At 46.5% G+C, this 22267-nt stretch overlaps 1 protein-coding gene across 2 annotated transcripts in view; it reads left to right on the top strand.

Moving 5' to 3' along the window:
• Positions 1-16108: 16108 nt before the first annotated feature.
• Prag1 (PEAK1 related, kinase-activating pseudokinase 1) overlaps positions 16109-22267 on the top strand; it is a 53215-nt gene continuing 47056 nt past the window's right edge. Inside the window, exons 1-2 of one of the 2 annotated variants that reach the window (XM_021170718.3) lie at positions 16109-16434; positions 20810-21227. In XM_021170718.3, the coding sequence (XP_021026377.1) occupies positions 20937-21227 (291 nt within the window). In that variant the 5' untranslated portion in view covers positions 16109-16434; positions 20810-20936. Of the gene's footprint in view, positions 16435-20790; positions 21228-22267 lie in introns of both variants that reach the window. The other variant, XM_085844018.1, reaches the window with a different exon arrangement.

The following is a 22267-nucleotide window of genomic DNA, read 5'->3' as shown; positions in this document are numbered from 1 at the left end:
CAAGACCAGCCTGGTCTACAGAGTGAGTTCCAGGACATCCAGGGCTATACAGAGAAAAAAAAAAAAAAGAGCCAGTGTGTTGTTGCTTTTTATCATCCTGGAAGTTCCTGCCAATGTAGTGCTTTTCTGCTCTGTCCCTGATCCATCAGGCACACCAGTCCTTGACTCTGTCCTCTGTATCCTAATTCTTTGGCCGCCCTGGGGCAGGAGGCACTAATGTCCTAGGTGATTTATGAAAGAGTGAAGGGTACAAATAAATGAAATGGACACAAGTATACACATACAAAGGGGGGGGGGGGGAGAAGACCCAGTTGATAGTTCAGAATCCCTCTGCCACATAGATCATTCAAATTAAGATGGATTGTGGAAATGTGCACCTGTTTCTGAAAAGCCTGGGAAATGCTTGGGAATGAAGCTGTTATAAAGTATAGAAGCCATTGGGAAGTGGAATAAACCTGCTCTTTGAAGCAAACAAACAAGGACAACAAAACTGTAATCATTAGGGCTGTCCAAAATGGACAGTAGATGCTTTGGGAGGCCAGAAAGCTCCTGGACAGAAAATAATCAGCTGAGGTTCTGAGGCTTGTTTAGATGATACTACAGAAGAGATGAATGAGGGCTGGACAAATTGTCTTTAATATCATCTGGAATGTGATTCTTTGGGAAGGAGTGTGTGTGTGTGTGTGTGTGTGTGTGTGTGTGTGTGTGTGTGTGTGTGTGTGTGTGTATCTGGATCTGTGCATATATATTCACAGAGAATATGGGGAAGAGGAAGAGAGAGAGATGGGAGAGGGGAGAGAAAGGAAGAAGAGTAGGAGGAGGAAGAGAGTAAAAAGGAGAAGAAAGAAGAAAGAAGCAGAGAGAAGAGTAAAGGAAGGAGAAAGAAGGAGGAAGGAGAAGGGAGAAGGAAGAGGAGGGGAGGGAAGGAGGAAGGGGAGGGGAGGAGGAAGGGGAGAGGAGGGGAGGAGGAAGGGGAGGGGAGGAGGAAGGGGAGAGGAGGGGAGGAGGAAGGGGAGAGGAGGGGAGGAGGAAGGGGAGAGGAGGGGAGGAGGAAGGGGAGGGGAGGAGGAAGGGGAGGGGAGGAGGAAGAGGAGGGGAGAAGGAGGGGAGGGGAGGGGTGGGAAGGGAAAGGGAGAGAACAGAAGGGAAGAGAAGGGAGCAGGGAGGATCATTAGAGAACCAGCTTATAAAATTTTGGAGATTCAGAAGCTTGATAAATCCAAGAACTTCAGGGTAGACCAGTAGGCCAGAAACCCAAGGAACTGCAATTGAGGTCTAAGGTCATCTACTGGCTCCCCTCTTGTTCTGAGGGGAGCTACCTCTTTGGTTTACTAAGGCCTCAAATGCCAGGACATGGCTCATCCACATTTCAAGGATAATCTTTTTTCTATTTTATCTAAGAAACACCCCCCCATAAACACTCCAGAACACAGTTGACTACGTACCCAGGCAGCCCAGAACACAGTCAAGTTGACACATAAAATTATCCACCACGCTATGGTTCATAATAACTCATTCCAGTTCTACTGAGCTTCCCACATCCTGATAATCATGGACTAACAAATGGGTCTGATTTTGAAAACAACTGGAGACTCTATGATAAAAGGTCCTGTAAAATTGCCCACGTTTTCCACTCCCTTCTCCATCCCCTCCTCCCATTTTCTCTTCTTACATCCTCCAGCTCCCTAGGCCCTCTCCCTCAAGTTTTTCATAGAGGAGAATGGTGCTGGAGAAAGAAAGTTTAACTGCAATACTTTTACAGGGTGATACCACAGCATGTTGCAACACTCTTATGCCCGAGGCGAATGTGCGTGAGACAAATTCCTCTTGTAGGCGCACACCATACCGTAACTCAGCACCTCCTGATCTTAGCCCTTTGATGTCTTCATATGTATTTTTCTTCTTACTCCAGTGGGTAATTTTCAAAATGAACGAAGAGTTTAAAGCACTGAAGTTTGGCTCCCAATTTCCTATGGGAAAGGTTTTAAAGCCTTTTGCCCACAATTATTTACATAGGCTCTATTGTGAAAGGACCAGGGGAGAAGACAACTGGGGCTGCTGCAGTCTCTGTACAGCTGCCTTTCTCTTCCTTAAGTAGATGTGGACAGGGAGGCATGTGCTCTTCTCCATGTGGAGAGACTCAGACCTAGAAATGCAGAGACATTGCTGCCCTTGGAACCTCTGTGACAAAATGCCATGACCAACCTGCACTGGTTAGAATTGTATTTTAGAATCTATGCTTCAAGCAATAAGCAAAGCACAGGTCTTTTATTTTACACCAAACTAAAAGTAAATAAGTTAGAAGTTATTGGGGGGGGGGGTGGGGCGAGTTAAGTCAGGTTTAAAAAAGAAAAGGAAAACGATTTTTAAAATTATTTTTTATTTTTTTATTTTATTAGATATTTTCTTTATTTACGTTTCAAATGCTACCTCGAAAGTTCCCTATATCCTCCCTCCGCCCTCCTCCCCTAAATTCTTTTTTTTAAATGAGCATCACTTAAAACTACCCAACCTGAGAAACAGCCCAGATATTCATCAACTGATACATGGATAAATGAATTTTAGTAAATTCCCATGTAGAATACTACTCAGCAAGAAAAAAGAGCAAACACTTTTATGCAGGACATGGTGAATAAGTCTCAGAAGTGTTAAAGTTAATGAAAGAAGCCTAGCTTGAAATGCTATATACTATACGGTCCTATTTGTATGACTTCTGGGAAAGGGCAAAACTATCAAGACAAAAGCAGAAGAGATCATGGGAAGACAAGAGGGGTCTGACAGCAAAGGAGGGAAATTAGGGGGTATCTTGATTATATAGGGTGGGCACATGTCTGTCCCAACCTAAGAAGGGTGATTCCACTGAAAGTGATAAAGTCATAGCATCTAAAGATGGCTAATTTGGTGTCCATAAAATATCTTAGTACATGTGACCTAGAAATAGGGTACCTAACAACACAAGAATCTCAGAGAAGTGATGATTCCTAGAAACTGGTTGCTGGGGAAAAGGGAAGGCAACTGGGAGAGGCCTGCTGACCTTCCTTCCCATCTTCCTCTCCCAGAGCTCTAGGCATCTATAACCATCCAAGTCTTTAGGAGAAAAGAGAAAGAACAGGGCAAAACCCCTGACTCCTAAGCTAATCTGCCAGGTGAGCTTTGCTAGCACCCTTGGTTGTTTTTCCAAAACTTTCCTAATGTCTTGGAAGACTGAAAATGCATAACTCAAACCTTCTGGGTAGTTCATGGTAGCCTATGAGTAGGGGTGATACCTCAGAGGAGCCTGCTGTGGTTCCAGCAGGTTTACTATCTGCATGAATACTTTAAGTGGGCAGCACACAGCTTCTTCTGCTTCTGCACATGCTACTGTTTGAGTGTGGCTTGTGGCTTGCCAACTCTTGTTGAAATTTAACCCTCATTGTGAGATATCCAGAAGATGGAAATTTAACCTAATCTTGGATATTTAGAGATAGGGCCTCTGGGAGGTGATTGGGGTTAGATCAGGTCATCAGAGTAAAGCCTTGTTAATGAGTCCTCCTGTTTGTATAAGAGAGAAACCAGGAAATAGACACACACACACACACACACACACACACACACACACATGCTCGAGTGCGCGCGCATATGATATACAACATTACTTTCTGACTGTTAGCTAGGAAACTATTGCTAGATGTGAGCCCTGAGTCTTGAACCAGAGCTGTGATCCAAAATAGACTCTTTATAATTTACTCAGTCTTTAGTATTGTGTTACAGCAATAGAAAACAGATTAATATAGCACCTTTGGATGGTACATCAAGACAACTAAAAACATAGACACAAAGAGTTCCAGCAGGAAGAAACAGGAAGGGATTCCAAGTGACCACACACACACACACACATACACCAGGGCAACTGTTCTGACTGAAGGACCTCATCTATTCCTATGCAATCCTTATCATCACAGGTTACTGTTAAGCCAACACCAAGGTGATAAGTTACAAAAACAAAACCCAAGTCAGTGCTCCAGTCTGCAAAGCTGAAAGTCCAACTCAGCCCAGAGCCTTCATGTTGTTGAGAAACAGTAAACTATTTGAAACTCTATCACCCAGAAAAGGGGACTTGGTTCAGGGAATGTGCCAGATGAGTAGTCTCAGCACAGAAGAACACACGTGGCCCAAAGACAGCCGGCTTCTGAACTTGATATCCAATGCTTGGTCAAGTAGGTGTTAGCACAGTGCTAACGATGTGTTTTCTGCAACTTTCACAGGAAGGGAGGGACTGCAGTGGTGGTGTAGTTAGCTGCAGACCAGGCAGCAGTGCATGATGCATTAATGACCCTATTTAGCTGAGAAGTAAACAGGTTTAGACCCTGGTGAATGTGAAGAAGGGAGGAAGATATGCAAATGACCCTATGGAGATGGTTCATAGTTCAGGTCACCGCAGGGTGCAATTTGAGATATTCACTTCAGTCAAGGTTGGCTTATCTATCTGTCTTGTCCCAACCCTGTCAAGATTCTGTTTCTCTACCCATTCATCTCAGTCAGTTAGGACTGAATTCTACTGTTCCGGGCTAACAGGCCTTGAGTTCAAGTAAAAATTTGGCTGGCATTTTAAGTGGCACATCACTGCCCTGCAGTTTGATAGCTTTACCCTAAGAACGCTCATTCTTACACTTTGTTTCAATCCTTCTAGGCAAACAAAAATCCTGTCTTTTCAGTTATCAGCGAGACAGGAACAATATGCGAGCCTTCAAAACGTTTAAAAGCAACAAAGAGAGGTTTGGAAGTAGACCCTAAAGAAGGCTGATATAGATGGCTGCAATCCAGGATGGACTGGACAAGGGAGCAAGGCCATGGGAAATGGTGGAGACAAAGGACCGTACCGCAGACGAGCATTGCCAAAACAAACAAAAACAAAAGCTGGCTAACAACATTAAGTGGGAGAAGAGAATAGGAAATGAGGGTTCTAGAACTGATTAAAATAGAAATCAAGACAGGAAAAGTGCTCAGATCCACTTGTCAATGGTGACACATGAAAAGAGATGTCACCTAGGTACCCTCGTATGATAAAGCTCATGGAAGACTTGGAGAGATATAACCTGAGAAATAGAAATTAGAGCTTTCTGGCAGCTCACAACAGTCTAGAGCTCTAGTCCCAAGGGATCTGATGCGCTTTTCTAGCCTCTTCGGGTTCCAGGCATTGTGTGGTGAACACATATACATGCAGGCAAAGTACCCATTATAAAATAAATAAAATAAAGTATTTTTTAAAAATTAAAGTAGTTCCCCCAGAAGATGCACATATATTATCTCATTTGATAAGGAAGTGGAAGTTAACAGAAACACCAAGATGAGACATCCCAGAGTCAGAGGGATAACAGTCACATCATCCTTGTTTAAATCCTTCGAAGGCATAGTAGAACTAAGGTTAAGAGTCCATGTATCAGGAAACCTAGCCATCTCTGTAGAGAGACTATATACACAATTTGATATTTACCGAGATAAGGGATAAATCTGGGCTAAACTGATTGGTTATGGAAGGCATAGAATTTTTTCCCATTCTCCCTCCACCATGCAATGTGACTTCTTTGGAAAACAAGAATTAAGGCCGATGGTCTGCCCGCCCTCTCCCCCTGACCCCCGTGAGTTACTCCTATGGGTTTGCCCAGCCCAGGTTGCCCAGTGTTCAAGACATGGCTCTCTCTGGCCACTCTCTGCAATACAATTGCATTATGGTGTGTGTCACTGGCTAATAGACAAAGCCAGTCTGTGCCCTGATCTGAAAGTCACATTTCTCTTCCCCTGGACGCAAGCTCTGTAGGGCCCTGAAAGTGAAGGCTGCTGTCATCCCCGCCTTAGTCAGCTGAGTCACAATAGATTTTTCTGTTTATTTTAATATTTTTGAGAGAATCCATTTCTGTTTGAAAACGGATTCCTTTGTAATCAAAACCTCCTCTCTCTTGTGTCTCGTGATGCTGACCCAGGGGTGAAAATACTTGATACTGTAATATTGATTTAAAAGAGAATCAGTGGTCAGACTCTGGAGTTCCCTCGTGGCAGAAGTACATTTTCCTCTGCTAGTACACTTCTGTGGGGCATCTTTCTAGAACCTGCTGTCTCATCCAATGCTCTAGACGCTTCTCCACCCCTTCATCACCCCCTCTCCCCACCCCCCAGCCTCCCGACCCTGAATCCCTCCTCCCGCCCCCACAACACACACCGGACAAGCCTGTCTGGCAGCTCTGCGGGTGTCCCCTCAGTCTCAGCTCACAAAGCCTGCTTGTTAGTCAGTCCATCACGTGTCTTTTGACCCCCTTACTACCCTGCTTTCTCCACATCTCTTCCAGCCAACCACTGCTACCACTTCCAAAGGAGAAAAAGCCAAACAGACAGTCAAAAGAACTATTATCCTAAAGAGTCCTTAACAAGGCCTACAGCTTTTCCAGTAAATGAGTCGAAACTGTTGTCCCCCCCCCCCCCTTTCTAGACCAGCTGACCCTGCCCTGCAAACATTCTCCCCTTCCTGGGTCACTGCAAAGCTTTCTAATTCTGTATGCTGTGGCCACTGGACATTCTAGGAAGCCCCTCAGCTACCATCCTGTGCTCTCTCCTTCTGTACTGGCTGAGAATCTCCATGCTTGTCACCTTCTGATTATTTATGAAGGGCAGCAGTTATAATACTCAGCACAGTTGTTGGGTTGTTTAGACTAGGGGTGTGGTAAATTGAATAAAAATGGCCCTCATAGGCTCATAGGGTGTGGCACTATTAGGAGGTGTGGCTTTGTTGGAATAGGTGTGGCCTTGTTGGAGGAAGTGTGTCATGTTGGGTAGGCATTGAGGTTTCAGGTGTTTAAGCCAGGCCCTATGTCGCTCTCTGTTTCAGCTGCCTGAGGAACTAGGTCTAGAACTTTCAGGCTATGTCTCCAGCAACTTGTCTGCCTGTGTCTGTCTGTGTGACACCACGCTTCCATCCATGACAACAAAGGACTAAACATCTGAACTGTAAGCCAGCCCCAACTAAGAGCTTTCCTTGCTGTGGTCATGGTGTCACAGCAATAAAAATCCTGACCAAGTCCAGAGACTAGAAAGAAAAATCTGTTTTCTAGAACCTTCTGAGGTGAATTATTGACTGACTGGTATAGCTATGAAAGTCTACCACACCTCACTTTACTGACATTCAAACAAGAAGAATATTTATTGCATGTATTATGACGTAGCGTAGGAAGATGCGGTTGTATTTGTAGAAGACCCTGCAATTGACACAATGGACTTGGGGAGGACTTTGCCTACTGTGTACTGAGGACAGGAAATGGAAAGAAGGCTTCACACACCCACAGATCCCATGAGTGGAGGTTTCACTTCCTCCCCAGTGTCAGTTCACTCCATCCCTCACAGAAATCAGATAACATCTGTCTCTGGGCCAAATTTATGCCATCAAAAACTCAAAAAGAGAGATGCTAAAATCTGTATTTTATTTGGATTGTTTTTATCTTGGGATGTACCATGGAGAGAAATAAAAAATTTCCCAAATGAGATTTCCCCAGCCTTGGTTATGAACAAAATGCCAGAGATAACTGAGACCCAGTGGTGTCCATAGAACCCAAAGGCCCCACTGCTGTGGAGAGGTAGAGAACAGACTCCAGGCCATTGAACCTCAGCAAACTCTGTACTGTTTTCTCATGAAGAGTTTCTGAGCAGCAAACGACCCATGGGTTCCATAATTTTATAGGATCAGAGCTTGAGCTCTTTCCTCCATAGACTTTATAAACGATGGTCTTTTCGGTGACTAAGACAATGGGTTTCTCTGACCTATTTCAACTTCCAAAAACAGTTAAAGAAACTGATTCCTTTTCTCTGGCTCAAACCATGAGGTGTGTGTGTGTGTGTGTGTGTGTGTGTGTGTGTGTGTGTGAGAGAGAGAGAGAGAGAGAGAGAGAGAGAGAGAATTGATAGACATCAGAAAGTTTATTATTTTATCCATTTTAAATACACAAATTCAATGACACTGAGTAAAATTTCCCACTGTTCTATCAGGACTGTCCATATGCAGAACTTTGCATGTGCTAAAAGGATAGCTTTGTGCCCATTAAACTTGAGGTCTCCACTCACCCTTCCCCAGCTCTGGATGCCCCAGTTTTCTGTCATGCCTCTGTGAAGCTGACTGCTCTGTGTATCCCAAATAAACCAAACTGTATGGTATTGCCATTGTATGACTGGCTTTTTGACTAGGCGCTGTTTCCTCCATGTTCATGATGTTGTAGCAGGTATCAGAATTTCCCCATTTTTTTCCTGGCTTGAATGTCAGTCCTTTGCCTTTCCTCCTATGAGCAACTTGTTTGATAATGGATCATTCCCATAAATTAAGATCAGTGATTTATAGCAAACTGGTCATGTTTTTCAACCATGGTCAAAAAAAATTTTGCTTTAGAACATTCTCGTGTCCCTTTAGCTACCTCGGCCCTATTTCATCCCCTAATGTGCTTCCTGTCACCACAGATTTGCCTTTTCTGGATATTCCATACAAATAGGTGATACCACAAGCAATCGCCCATACAGCCTCTTTCCCTTTGCATAGGGCTGACAAGGTTCTAGAGCAGTGGTTCTCAACCTGTGGGTCTTGACCCTTTTAGGGATTGAATGATGCCAAAGGCCATCCTCCATATCGGACAGTTACATCACAATTCACAACAGCAGCGAAATAACAGTTAGGAAGTAGCAATGAAAATAATTTTATCGTTGGTGGGTTGGGGAGGGTCACCACAACATGAGGACTTGTATTAGAGGCTCACAGCATTAGGAACACTGAGAACCACTGTTCTAAAAGAATGTGGAGTGTTATAATGTGAACCAATAGTTTATTCTTCTTTCTTTTTTTTTTAAATTCCCAAATAATAATTCCATGTACCAAGTATATCAGATATTACTTCACTCATTTTTGAACTGATGGACACATGGGTTCTTCCTATGCTGACTATTATTGGTTATGGTATGCCTGTGTGTGCAAGCCTTTGTTTGAATCTATTTTCATATGTCCTGGGTAGGTGCCAGAGTGGGACTGCTGGATTATGCGACAAGTTTATGTATAACCTTTAAAGAAATTGTGAAACAGTTTCACAAAGGATTTGCCCTTGAGAGAGGTTTCTTTAGACTGGTGGACCATTCAAATGAGATAGGGTGTTTCCTCCTGTGATGGTTTGTATATGTCCGGCCCAGGGAATGACACTATTAGAAGGTGTGATCATGTTGGAGTAGGTGCGGCCCTGTTGGAGTAGGTGTGTCACTGTGGGTGTGGGCTTTAAGACCCTCATCCTAGCTGCCTGGAAGCCAGTCTTCTGCTAGCAGCCTGCATATGAAGATGTAGAACTTTCAGCTCCTCCTGCACCATGACTACTTGGATGTTACCACGTTCCTGCCTTGATGATAATGGACTAAACCTCTGAACCTGCAAGCCAGCCCCAGTTAAATGTTATCCTTATAAGAGTTGTCTGTTCACAGCAGTAAAACCCTAACTAAGACACCTCTCCAACTCCTCCTCCTGTGAAGGGCTCTGCTTCACTCTGCTCTGATACAGCACAGAGACCAAGTCAAGCAGTGAGAGTCACAATTGTCCCCTTGTGGCTTTGGTACATGTCACTTCACATTGCCTTAGGGAAGAGGTCCACTTTTGCACCCATACACACGAAGGTTAAAATTGTGGAATCAGGCCTTGCTCCCACTCAAACACCCTAAAACAGGAGAGTGGAGTTTTGAAAATGAAAAACAGCCATCCTCTTTGCGAGTCAGGCAAAGACTGAATTAAGGGACAGGTAAACTTCCCGACTACAAGGTCCCTCTCGCCAATCTGGCTCCCATATTATACTCTTACAAGGTGGATCTTAGAAAAGAGCTTGCCTTCTCAGCAAGAGTGCCTGCCACTCATTGCAACATTTTTATTTTAGAAACAATGTTTGTTTCCTACTAGCTACTCTGAAAAGTATCCAAAACTGATAAAGTCACACAGATTTTATTCTCAAAGTTCTGGATTTCAAAATCTGTCTGTTAACGGGATCAGGCTCTGGCTCTTGTTTAAGGAGAGAGTCTTTTATTGTCTCCCCCTGGGCCTGATATGGTTCGTGGAAGTCTGATGCCCTCTTCCTCGAATGGTAATGGATGTTGGTAGACTAACCCTGGCATTCTGTGGCTCCCGTGCATGGCACTACTCGGACTGTCTTTTTCCTCTATGCCTTCACACTGCCATCCTTTGTATATGTCTGCTTCTGTCCAAGTTTCCCTTTTCAGAAGGACATCAGCTACATTGGATAAGGGCCCAACCTCATGACCTCTTTTTACCTTAGTTAGGCCGTAGAGAACTCTCTACTAAATAAGACCGTGCTCCAAGTTCTAGGGGTTAGCGTTGTGTCACATCGTTTGGCAGGATAGGGGCACAGTTTAAGCTACAGCAGCCACATTTTAAAAACTGCTTCTTGTAGAAGCATATTAATGCATCTGTCACCGAATGCACATCTGATAAAAATTATATCAGATATAATAAAAAAAGAAAATGTGACACCCCCCTCCCCATACTGACATCTGGGCTCTATATAGTGTGTGGGCAGAAAGAAAGATCATAAAGGCCAGGAAGTGAACTTCTAGCTCTCAGGTCCCTGTGGCTTGTGATTCAGTCATCCTGATTATGTTATTTAAATGTTTCCAGTTTGGGCAGAAAATAAACAAACAAAAACAACTATTGAGTGCTTAATACATGAGAAAAATTTCAACTGTTTGATCCTGAGTGCGGCTACTACCCAGGACCAAAGTTAGAGATGAACCAAGGGTTTGACAAGTATTACTTATACATTGAATTGGCTGGGCACTGATGGTGCATGTTTTTAAACCCAGCACCAAGAAGGCAGAGGCCAGTGTATCTCTGAGTTCGAGGCCAGCCTGGTCTACAGAGTGAGTTTCAGTACAGCTAGGGCTATATAGAGAAACTGTTTTGAAAAACAAAACAAACCAGAAATTAATTTGGATTCTTTGTATAGGAGTGGGGTTCAACTTACTTTGGGGTGGGATTCTGTAGGTCATCTCTAGTACCTGGCACATGTTAAACAAGCCCTCTACCACTCAGTGCACTCGGCTCAACCTAGCCAGTTAACGCAGTTTAGTTTTGTTTGCTTTGTGGTGAGATGGGTGTCTTACTGCATTGCAAAGACTGGCCTCAAAATCCTGGGCTCATGTAACCCTCCTGCCTCTAGATTCCTGAAGAGTTTTGGGTCAATATATATATATACCCTTGTGCCCACTGAATAAATTTGTTTTAAAAATCTTTTTCTTTTTTTTTTTCCCCAATAAGGGTGTGACAAGGGATGGACTCATAACACTTCCTCAGATAAGGAAGAAAGAGTTCTGGGTTGGTGACTGTAAGACCCTGCGGAAAGGATGTGGAAGAATCAGGCTATAAATGCTTGTCAGGGCTGGAGAGATGGCTCAGCCATTAAAGGCTAGGCTCACAACCAAAAATATAAATGCTTGTCAAACCAGCCTTTCTCTGGTTGTAAAGAATGTTACTCACAAGTGGGACAGAAAGAGCACAGGACGGTATTGTTTTGTTTATTATTATTATTATTATTTTAAGATTCATTTTATTTATATAAGTACACTGTAGCTGTCTTCAGAAACCCCAGAAGAGGGCATCAGATCTCATTACCGATGGTTCTGAGCCACTATGTGGTTGCTGGGAATTGAACTCAGGACCTTTGGAAGAGCAGTCAGTGCTCTTAACCACTGAGTCATCTCTCCAGCTCTATTATTATTATTATTATTATTATTATGTGCATGGCATATGTGTATGTGTGCACAATGTATCAATATGGGCATAGTGTCATGGTGGGTATGTGAAGGTCAGAGAACAACTTTGTAGAGGTGGAGCTCTCCTTCCAACTTTCCTTCAGTTCCAGGGGTCAAACTCAGGTCACCAGCCTTGTGCAGCAAGTGTCTTACCTGCTATACCAGCTTGATGCCAGCTCTGTTCCCTCCAGGAGAGTTTGCCACAGCAACTTTGGGGAAGAACTTTTTCTTCCCCTCTCCCTTACTTTCCATCTCTTCTACGGTGGTCTTGGGACCCTGAATGCCACCTTCTGGGGCATGACATTGGAACCAGTTCTCAGAGTGTCCCTCCTCATGGCTTGCTGTCTGTCTTAGTTAGGGTTTTAGTGCTGTGAACAGACACCGCGCCCAAGCATCTTCAAGCCATCACCCTTGCCGAAAGTGTTCTCCTGCTACACTTGAGGTGTGCCTGTTCTCCCTGTGGATCCCTGTCCAGACCAAGGTAGACAGCCCACAGGTCCACATGGGTTCTTCCTGCTCTGACAGCATCTGCAGCCTTCTACTTCTATCCATAAAATGACTAAGAATTGAAGCTTATCCCAAACTCTCCCGACATGCAAGTAACTGAGCCCAAAGCTCCTCTTCCATGGCTCTCTATTCTTCAAAGACTTCTATTCAGACAGGCTCTCTTCTTCAGTCAGGATTTTCAAAGTTTGGAGGAAAGGGGACTAAAGTTTCATGGTCTCTTCTAGACTGTTGTGTCCCCCAACCCTCCATGTCTCTGTGTTGTTTTTTGTTCCTTATTGATATGCCTCCTTATATGATATGCCTCCCGGTACCCTTCTCAGGACTTCATTGCCATCCTTGTTTCTGCCACATGGCTACTGGGGATTGCATGCAGGCTCTCCTGCCTGCCAGGCAGGCTTTCTACCCCTGAGCTCTATCCCACTGACTTTCGTATTTGTAGTAAGGATACTACCATCCTATCTGTACATTGTGATTAGAAATCTGCTAAGAATCTTTAATTCCTTGTCTTCATTCTTGATGCCCTCTACGCAGTAGTTCGGTGAGGTTTACATGAGAAACTCCACATTCATCTCTGTGCACTTTCAGCTTGACACAGCCAGTGCTTCATTGTGGAAGCTAGTAAATATGGCACTCGGTCAATCAGTCCTGTAGTTATCTCCAAGTCTGAATCTCTCAAAAGAAGCTGTCCTTGGTCACCTCCTTGCTGTGTCCCTATCAAAGGCCACTGTCTCCCATCTGGACCCAGGATAGAAACTGTCATGCTTCTTATTTCTAATCGTTTCCCCCCTTCCTAGTCCATCTGGAAGGCAAGATCCCCGGAACCCTGAAGAGAAACCACCTTAGATGACATCACTCTGTTGCAGAAATGCCTGTGCTTTCTTATTGGCTCACCGGCAAGCCTGCTCTTTCCACCCAGTGTTACCTTACACTGTGCTGTGTCTCTTGTCCTCATGCTCCTGCCAGACTGCCATCGAAGTCGGGGGCCACTCCCAAATCCTTTGTAGAGATACCATTCCTTCAGTCTGGAAAGTCCCCATTGTCCCAAAATAGCAACCTTTCTCATTACAAAGGCCCCTTCCTCCATGAAAAGTCTCTCAGTCTCTCTCTCTCTCTCTCTCTCTCTCTCTCTCTCTCTCTCTCTCTCTCTCTCTCTCTCTCTCTCTCTCTCTCCCCACCTACCTAACTCACTTCCATTCCCTTCCGAGTGCTTCTATTTGTCTCTTACTTTTTCCCAAAAACTTCCTAAGGAGAAGCAACTCGATAAATATTCATGGACTGAAATTGAACACCTTTCTGACATTAAGGTGAGAGGCATTTCTGTTTCATCCAGATGGAGAAAGACCGGGCATGAGAATTCTTTAGCCCAGTCTACATGCTCTCTGAGCCCTCTCAAATATCCCGGCTCCGGTTTTCTTAGGATAATTTAATGGCACACACTTCTTGCTTCTGCCTCTTTGGTTCTTCAGTTATAAACTACGTTACCTTACCCCCAAGCACCCCCTGTCTCAATCTTGTCTCTCAATCTCCTAAAATTTAACAGCTCTCTTGTACAGAATGGTGCCCAAGCACTAAAACACCCAAGAGAATTGCTCTTATGAAAGGTCTGATCTGTATCAAAGAGCTCCATCCCTGAGTAGAAAACACCATGAAAAGCAACCAGTAAGTCGCCAGATGCAAAGTGCTGAGCACACACAAATCGCACTGCATTGCAGGGTGCGGGGTGCGAGTCTAAGCGGAACGTCCACCGCATACACGAGCTTACCAGCTTCACAGAGATTTATAACACACCGAACAGCTGCAGGAGAAGCACTGTGCAAGTGGGTGGTATTTTGTATACATCTTCACCACTTTTGAAAATTTGTTTTTCATTAGGCAGGCTGAAGCCTTCTTTGCTGCCACATAGCTGGCATAAAAGAAAAAAAAAACATGTTATGGATCAGCAGCGGCAGTATTGTGTATTTATCTCCTGTGAGCCCAGCAAACCATTTGGGAACCGTTTATTGAGCAGAAATTCCAGATTAACCCTTCCCTTGCTGTGTCATGCTATAGAACCACAGAGGTCTCCCTGTGTTGCAAACTTTGCTTCTTTACTGTGTTCTTTGGGTCCTTTGTGCATTAAGGATAAATTGGGTAAAGAGAGTAAAAAGTGTGGAAGTGTCTCTTATGTGCTTGGCATGGCCTTTGTTTATCCTGGGAAGTGTCTATGCCCCCTGGAGAGGACTGAAAGATGTGGGGAACCTGAATCCTGAGAGCCAGCCGTGAATGATTCAAAATCCCCATGAGAGGGCCCAGTGTCACTGAACTGAAAGCCCCTCTTGGGTCCGGATTGTGTTTGTCCAGTGCAAACCATTTTGTACCTGCCTGCTAGTTGGCACTTTCCCCTCTGGTGTCTTCATAAGTGGACTGGACCCCTCAGGAGAATGTAATGCTGCTGGCGCCGTCCACCGGAGTTTTCCTTATGTACTTGTTGAAGTGATTGGTTGGTAGGGCAACGTGGCGGACTCTCGGTGGATTCAGGCAGCTCTTGGTTCCCATCTCAATACTACCACTTTTCACCTGTGGAGCCCTGGCAAAGGATAGGACCAGGACCCTTCTGGACTTGTGTTATGAGGTGTCAAATGTGCTAACCCTGCCCTGTGATGTTGCCTGGCACATAGTAGGTTCTTCATGAATGTTAGTACTACTCCTATTCACCAACACCTTCCTATCAGTCTTTCCGTACTCAAATGAGTAACAAGTGCCATTGAATGATGAGTAAACTCTCCTTATGTTCCCTTTGCACTCCTTACAGAGAAGCCATACATAGCCAAAACATGTCTTCTTCCTCTTTCATATTCTATATAGCGCTGCCAGTGTTAACACCACATAAAGGCGAAGAGGGGGAGGGTCTGGGTGGTGCCTTCCTTCTCTCCGTGGAATCATCCTGATTAAGGATGTAACACCGCGCTGCCTCTGGAAAGCAAAGGGACAGAGGGAAGCAACCAGATGTGTGAGAGGGGTGCGGGGGAGGATTCCATTTTCACTCAGGCTTGGCCCTGAGCGATAACTTCAGTGCCTGGCTTCTTGGGGAACACCCAGGGCAAGGTGCACATTTGTCCTACTCAGGCAGCCGGAGAAAGGGAGGCGACTGGCTGGTCCTCCTCCTGAGAGTTAAAAAAGATTTTTCGCCCGAGGAACAATATCTTGAACTCCTTGTATCTCAGCCAGTGACTCACGCACTGGAAGAGGTGTAAACACAGGTGGAGGACCTGGGTGCCCCAGCATGATTGAAGGCCGGTCCTCCAGGCCAACATTTGCATTCCACCGTTAAAACACTAAAGTTCAAAGAGATGTGCTGAGCCATTTGCCAGAGGCCTGGACATGAGGAGCTGAGCAGGACCTGAAATCTCTCAGTATTGCCAGCCCTGTTCCAGTCGGCTTGTGGTTTTCCTAGGATAACAGTACGTGGCAGTGAAGGCGCCCACGCCTCTTTCAGAGCCCCCCGCCCTAGATCTTATTATTGTACTCCCGACCCCCCTCTCTTCCGTGTTTCGTTCTTTTGCTCCCTCCCTACCAGGGTCTCCTAGGGTCGGCTGGGTAGAGGGATGAGAATGCATTTACTCCGACAGACACACCTATCTGTGCATTGTGGTTAAGGAAAGCTGGGAGCACCAGAGATCTTCCAAGCAGAACTGCGCTGAGCTGGGATGGAGCTAGGGACGCTCTAGGGGGCTCAGCTCCAGGTCGAGGGGAGCCAAGGCTCGGGCTGGGGGCGGAGCCTCGCTGTGGCGAGCGAGGGGGCGGGGCGCGGTGCGGAGTTCCTAGGGACCTGGGCAGGGGCGATCGCCCGCCTTCCTGGACTGGGGACGAGCAGAGTGGCGGGACGCGCAGGCCCGGTGGAGACGCGGGGCAGCGGCGAGGACTGCGGGGGTGCGGCGGGAGCCGAGCGGGCGGCGTCACCCGAGGCGGAGGGGGCGGAGCCGTGATCGCAGCTGCCACCCGGCCGCCGGGCCCAGGCAGAAGTCAGCCGCCCGCGGCTGGGCAAGCACTCCGCGCAGACACGCTACAGACAATGCTCCGAGGCGCCCGGCGGGGCAACAGACTGCTAGGTCACCGACGGCGAGGCTGCGGGACCGCAGACCCCAGGTGAGCCCACCACTCTCTCTCCAGATCCCGCCGCTTTTTGTCTGACGAACGTGGCGGCCCAGGGGCTTTCGCAGAGTCGCTGCGGTGGCCCGGCGGGCCAGCCCCTGCTGGCGTCCCCAGGGGTGACAGGCTACCGATCCGGAGCGCGTGGAGAGTCCGGACCTCGTGCTCAGGGTTGTGCCCTCGGTGCAGGTTCCGAGACGGGAAAGCTGGGGAGTCGGAGGGGTATTTTCAATTCATTCGAGAAACGCTCGCGTTGAAACTGGGAAACTTTTCCTTGGAGTTCCGGGAAGGGTGATCGACCGCTGTAATGGTTTTACTGGTCTTGCTGGTCTGGCTGCTCTGTTTTGTGTGTTGGGAACTGCTCCTTTTGCAGTGAGTATTGTCAAAAGAGCAGAGGGGCAGAGGCCGTTTGGGCTGCTCTGGCCAGACCCGGAGGTGACGAATTGGGGGTCCAGGGAAGCCACTTTTAGGCTGCAGCTGATCTCCGAAGGAAGGTGCTATCTGTTTGATGAACCTTGGTGATCATTCCATACCTGGAGCTAGCTCCCAACCTTTGCTTGTGATGTCCCCTCTGCAGCCGGGCGCACACACCCACATGCACACACAAGCACGCTTACACTTGGAAAATAGAATCTCTACTTGTGTGTGAGTCTTGGGAATGCGAATGGAGGCGGCTGAGCAATTCTCAGCCCACAGCGCTAGCTCACTGTGTGTGTTCTCCCAGGTAAAGCTCAACCATGGTTTTGCACAGCCGATTGTAGAACCCAAAGGTCTAAGGCTGAGGAGTTTTGCAATGGATTCAGTTCAGACTCAGGTTGGAAAGGTTTAACTGATCACAGTTCTCAACTCTACCTTATAGCCCCTTCTGAGGAGATTTGACAGGAAGCCCCAGAGAAAGCAAGTTGGCTTTCCTAGGGTCCCTCAGAACTTTGCTCCCCTTATTGGATCAGACTGCAGGCTTCAAATCCACACTCCTCCTGCTATGATTGCTCAGAAAGTAGAAAATAAAAAGATATGTAAATACCATAATATACCCTCAGTGCCGGGGCTGGGGTGGGGTGGAGTGTTAGGGTAGTCATGTCCTGCTTTCTCCCTAGACCACTCTGGCCAATGGAATATAATGCATTAATCTATATACTTTCCATACCTACTGTACCTTTGGGGGGGTTGCATTATTATTTTTTTTTTTTGTAAAATACAAGAAGCAATATTATTTAGATGGAAAATTCTGGAATTCTATCAAGTAAGGCATGAGCAAATTTGGGTGCAAATATGAGGGGTTTTGATCCGAATACTTAGAATCTGGCCACCCTGATTCTTCAGATTCTTTTTGAGATGCGATGGGAGCGTATCTGACAGCTCAGCCTTGTAAATCATAGCGCCCGAAAGTTTGCAGAGGCAAAGCTCTGTTATCGTGACTTGGATCACAAAGAAGGCTGCAGATCTTTCCCTGATCTTACACTTGCAGCCTCCCACTGAGAAATGGGAGCATTTGCATAATTCTGGGGGCCCACCTACCCTCTGAGGTAGGCACGTGAGAAGGTGCCATTCCCAGGCTGTGCAGAGCTGGCACTACCCAGGGCTCTCTCTCCTCCTGCTCTGAGCCTCGTTTGCATAGTTCATCATCTTTTTTCCTGAAAGCAAACAGGAGACAGTTCCAGGCCTAGAAGGGCTGCTCTGGCTCCAAAGACAAGCTGGGAATGTCTGTTTGCAGAGCCTAAGGAGCCAGTTTTAACAGGACACAATGAGTCAGTGACAGTGGGCAGCCCGTGGTTTCCTTTGTTACTCTTATGCAGCGACACCTGTCTCCTAAAAATACTCCGTGTTTCTGGGCAGTTGTGTGGCCCATGTGGTGGTCAGCCTGCAGGAAAATGTCAGAGTTGTGGAAGAGAGCAAAGAGAGTGCCCGTGAATGAGTGAGTGCTCTCAAGGTAGCTTCTGGCAGCACAGTACAATAATCAAGAGCCTATGAACTCCCAAGGCTGTCAGAGGCTGATGGCAAACAAAAACAAAAACAAAAACGGAGAGGAGGGAGGAGCCTTGCAAAGTGGGGTGTCTGGGTGTTCTAGACTGCCTGCTAAAGAGGAAATGAGATGAGGCCACCCCAAACTTGACCTGTGTGACTGTGTGCACAGGAAGCTGCCCCACACAGAGCTGTCTCCCCAAAGCCCACTGAGGGGCACTGGAGTCTTGCCTACAGTAGACATGGGCCCCGCAACGTGGCTTTGCTGTGACCTGGAAGGGTCTAGTCAGGCTTCCCATACAAATCTGGTCCTTAGAATGGCAAACTCAACTTCTCTGAAGACTAAAACAAAACATTTCCTGCCCCCACCCACTCCCCCCACCCCTCCGCCTCCCACCCTGCAACTGCACCCCTCATAAAACTTAGCAGCAAGCACTTAGCTCTCCGAGGCTGGTGACTATAGGAGAGAGACATAGCCTGGCGTGATTCCTCTGCTTGTTAAAAGCCCGTGACTTCTTTTGGAAGATCTGATAGAGAAGGAACGGGCTATTTGGGTGGATTGGGAGGAGAGGACTCTAGCCAGCATCGTTAAAGAAAAGAAAGACCCTCTACTGACTGTAGAAACATTCAGATCTCAAGACTGTGTGTGTGTTCATTTAGTTTAACGTGGAAGCTGTTTTCTCATTAACTGGCTGGAGCAGGGGTACATTTGGCTTCTATACCCATTGGATAAGCACCTTGTCTGTAAGTGTGGGAGACGAGAGATGGAGTGCTTCCCACAAGAAGTCTGGAATGATCTTGGGAGCTTTGGAGCTCCCGGGTGATTCTATCTGGTTAGTCCTGTTGATTGCTTAGAGAGAATTAACCTCGGGCAAATTCTCACCCGATGGGGTGGAGTAGCCCCCCAAGGGCAATGCTTTCTCAGTTCCAGGAGAATGTTTATCTCTAGATCTCCACATGGTTTTCTTCCTCGTGCACTCTCCTACAGGATGCCGAAGCATCCCCAGTAAAGAAAAGAGAACAGTGCAAAGTAAGCAGAGAACTGCTAGCTAGCTGGGATCCTGAACAAGGTAAAGAAGGTGTGGTGAGGTGGTCCAGTCAACTGGTTTATCTTTGGAGAACAGCAAGCTTGGTGTCGATAGCCAGGTCTTTCTCTTTGCTGTAACATCTGCACCTGTAGAATGGGATGCATGGCTACCTTACGGGATGCTATTTGGAGTGTCTGGAGTAATGCCATAGCCCTTTGAGCTCTTGCTGAGGAGTAAATTTACTGAGGTCTATGGGAGCAAATGGGGCTTTTATATTTGTTTTCAGAAGCAGTGAGCTGCTTTGACAAAGTGACTACCTATCCCCAAGGGTACGATAGGGAAAACTTCTCTCATATTCTGCCCAGTCTCTCTTAGGCCAGGACTGTGGAGTCAGGCATTTCTGTCTTCTGTTTCCAACTTGGCATGTGGCACCCTGCTTTGTTTACCTCAGCACAGAATTGAATGGTGTAGATTAAGCAAGAGGAGGGGGCAGAATTCCCATGATGCCAAACATCCTGACAAGGTGCCCCTGCGGGGCAAGTCAGCACCACATCTCTCCCACTTTTCAACAATGTATCGGAAGTGTGGATAACAGTTTCCATCTCAGAGTCCTTGCCTGCTTCTCTTCCTCTGTAGTTTCTGTTCAAACCTTGCATGTCATTACCTATAAACCCTCGCTTTTACAGGCGGTACTACTTTGTAGTTCTTGGGCAGTGCCCCAGGCTCTGGACACCTCAGGGTCTGAAAGAATGGAGGAACTAGGTTCAGGCCCCTTCTCTCAAAATCTAAAACACTGTGTTTGGGGGGGCACTGAAATAGTGTGTGTGTGTGTGTTTGTATGTGTGTGTTCGTGCATGCCCATACTTGCATGTGTGGAAGCCAGACCTTGACATTGGGTGTCCCCATCTATGGCTATACACTTCATAGTGAGACGGGATCACTCACCAAGCCTGTAGCTCACTGATGCTATCAAGACCCTGGGATCTTCCTGTTTCCATCTCCTGGTACTGAGATTTCAGATGTGTACCATCGTGCTCAGCCTTTCAACAGGTGCTGGAGATCTGAACCCAGATCCTAACACTTGTGTGGCAAGCCTTTTCTAAGCACTTCTCTAAGGCCCTGGGATGTCTTTTATGCTCTCAATTTGAGAAAGTGGGGCAATGATTGTTCGTAAGTTTCTGATAGAGCTGCCCAAGGAATATCAAAGCCATCAAAGGGCTTCTGGCAGCTGAGCACAGGGCCCAGAATAAAAGGACTATTCCCCTCTGGCGACTTTTCCTCCTTTACTTCCTTCTTCCTTGTCTCCATTTTCATAATGGGCTCTTATTGCTAATGCACACATCTCTTAATCATTCCTAATCAGGCAACGATCTGCCTTCCAGGGATTTGATCTGGAACTCATCGCTGCCTCCTGCAAGACGGCAATCAGAAAGCCTGGCCCAAGATGAACTCGAACCTTATCGGCTCACAGTGCTCCAGACCATTTGACTGAACCCTGAGAGCCCAAAAATGTCTGCGTGCAGCGACTTTGTGGAGCACATCTGGAAACCCGGGTCTTGCAAGAACTGCTTCTGCTTGCTGAGTGACCATCAGCCAACAGCTGGCCATCACAAGGCTAGAGCCAACAGCCTACCTGCTGGAACTCGCCTGCCTGCCAGGCCTGAGAATTGCCGCCTAGACGATGAAGGCGTGAATGGCTTGGCCTACTCAAAGCCCACCATTGCTGTAAAGCCCACCATGATGACTTCTGAGACCTCCGACTTGTGGACTGAAGCCAGCCTGAGCGCTGAAGTCCCAAAGGTGAGGCTGACTAACCCAGCTGGTATTTTTACAGGGGCTGTTCCTATTCTAACATATGGTGGCTGGCTGGCAGCCATGGAGGGCTGTTGGAGCAAGAATTCCTGTAGAATAGTTGCCTATTGACTTGCCTCGAGGTTGCTACTCCCTGACAGCTGCTGTTTGGCTAGCTATTCCAGTCATCTACCTTTCTATGTCTTCCTTTAGGCTAGTATCTATTAGTCCAGCTACATCAGGGTTTTCCCCTGACTTGGAGATTCATAAAAGGGAACACAAAAACAAAGACAAACAGAAGCTTTAAACTATTGGCTGTAACTTTAGATATTTACAGAAGCGACAGCCATTGTACAGTGACTGCCATCCACCCAGTATCCTTCCACGTGAGCTCCTGCACCACTGACTCATGACCAGTATTTTCGTCGCCCCTGCACCCACTTCCCTTCCCCGTACATTGTAAAGATCATAAGCACATCTATTTCAAGGATAAAGCCTTAAAAAAATGTAACCACGATGCTCAGTCACATCTAAAATATTAGCAGAAGTTCCTTATAATAATGCCTTGTCCCAGCCGATGTTCACGCTTATAGCTTTTCTTCCTAATTTGTATGTGTACGTGTGTGTGCACAGGTGTATGGGGTGTGCGTATGCATTTACCTGCGTGTGTTCCCTTGGTCCACCAGGTTCCTGCCCTCACTTGCTCTCGACCTTTCTATTTATTGTTTCTCTACTTTAAAAGATTTATTTATTTCTATCGTATGTGTATGAACACTTGGCTTGCATATGGGTGTACGGTGTGCAAAGGCCAGGAGAAGGTTGCAGATCCCCTGGAACTGGAATTCCAGATGGGTTCCTGAAACCACCAAACCTAGGTCCTCTGGAAGAACAAGTACTTTTAATTGCTAAGCCATCATGCCAGCCCCCTCTATTTTAGTTTTGAGAAACTTGCTTTCTCAGCCAATGAGCCCTCAGCATCTGCCTGTCTCTGTCCACTCCCCTGTCCCTGGGGTTACAGGTTTGTAACACCACACCCAGCCTCTTATGGG

This window comes from Mus caroli, unplaced genomic scaffold, assembly GCF_978045245.1.
Source record: "Mus caroli unplaced genomic scaffold, Mus_caroli_1 scaffold_10, whole genome shotgun sequence".
Classification (NCBI taxonomy): domain Eukaryota; kingdom Metazoa; phylum Chordata; class Mammalia; order Rodentia; family Muridae; genus Mus; species Mus caroli.
This window is presented reverse-complemented; position numbering and strand designations above follow the sequence as displayed.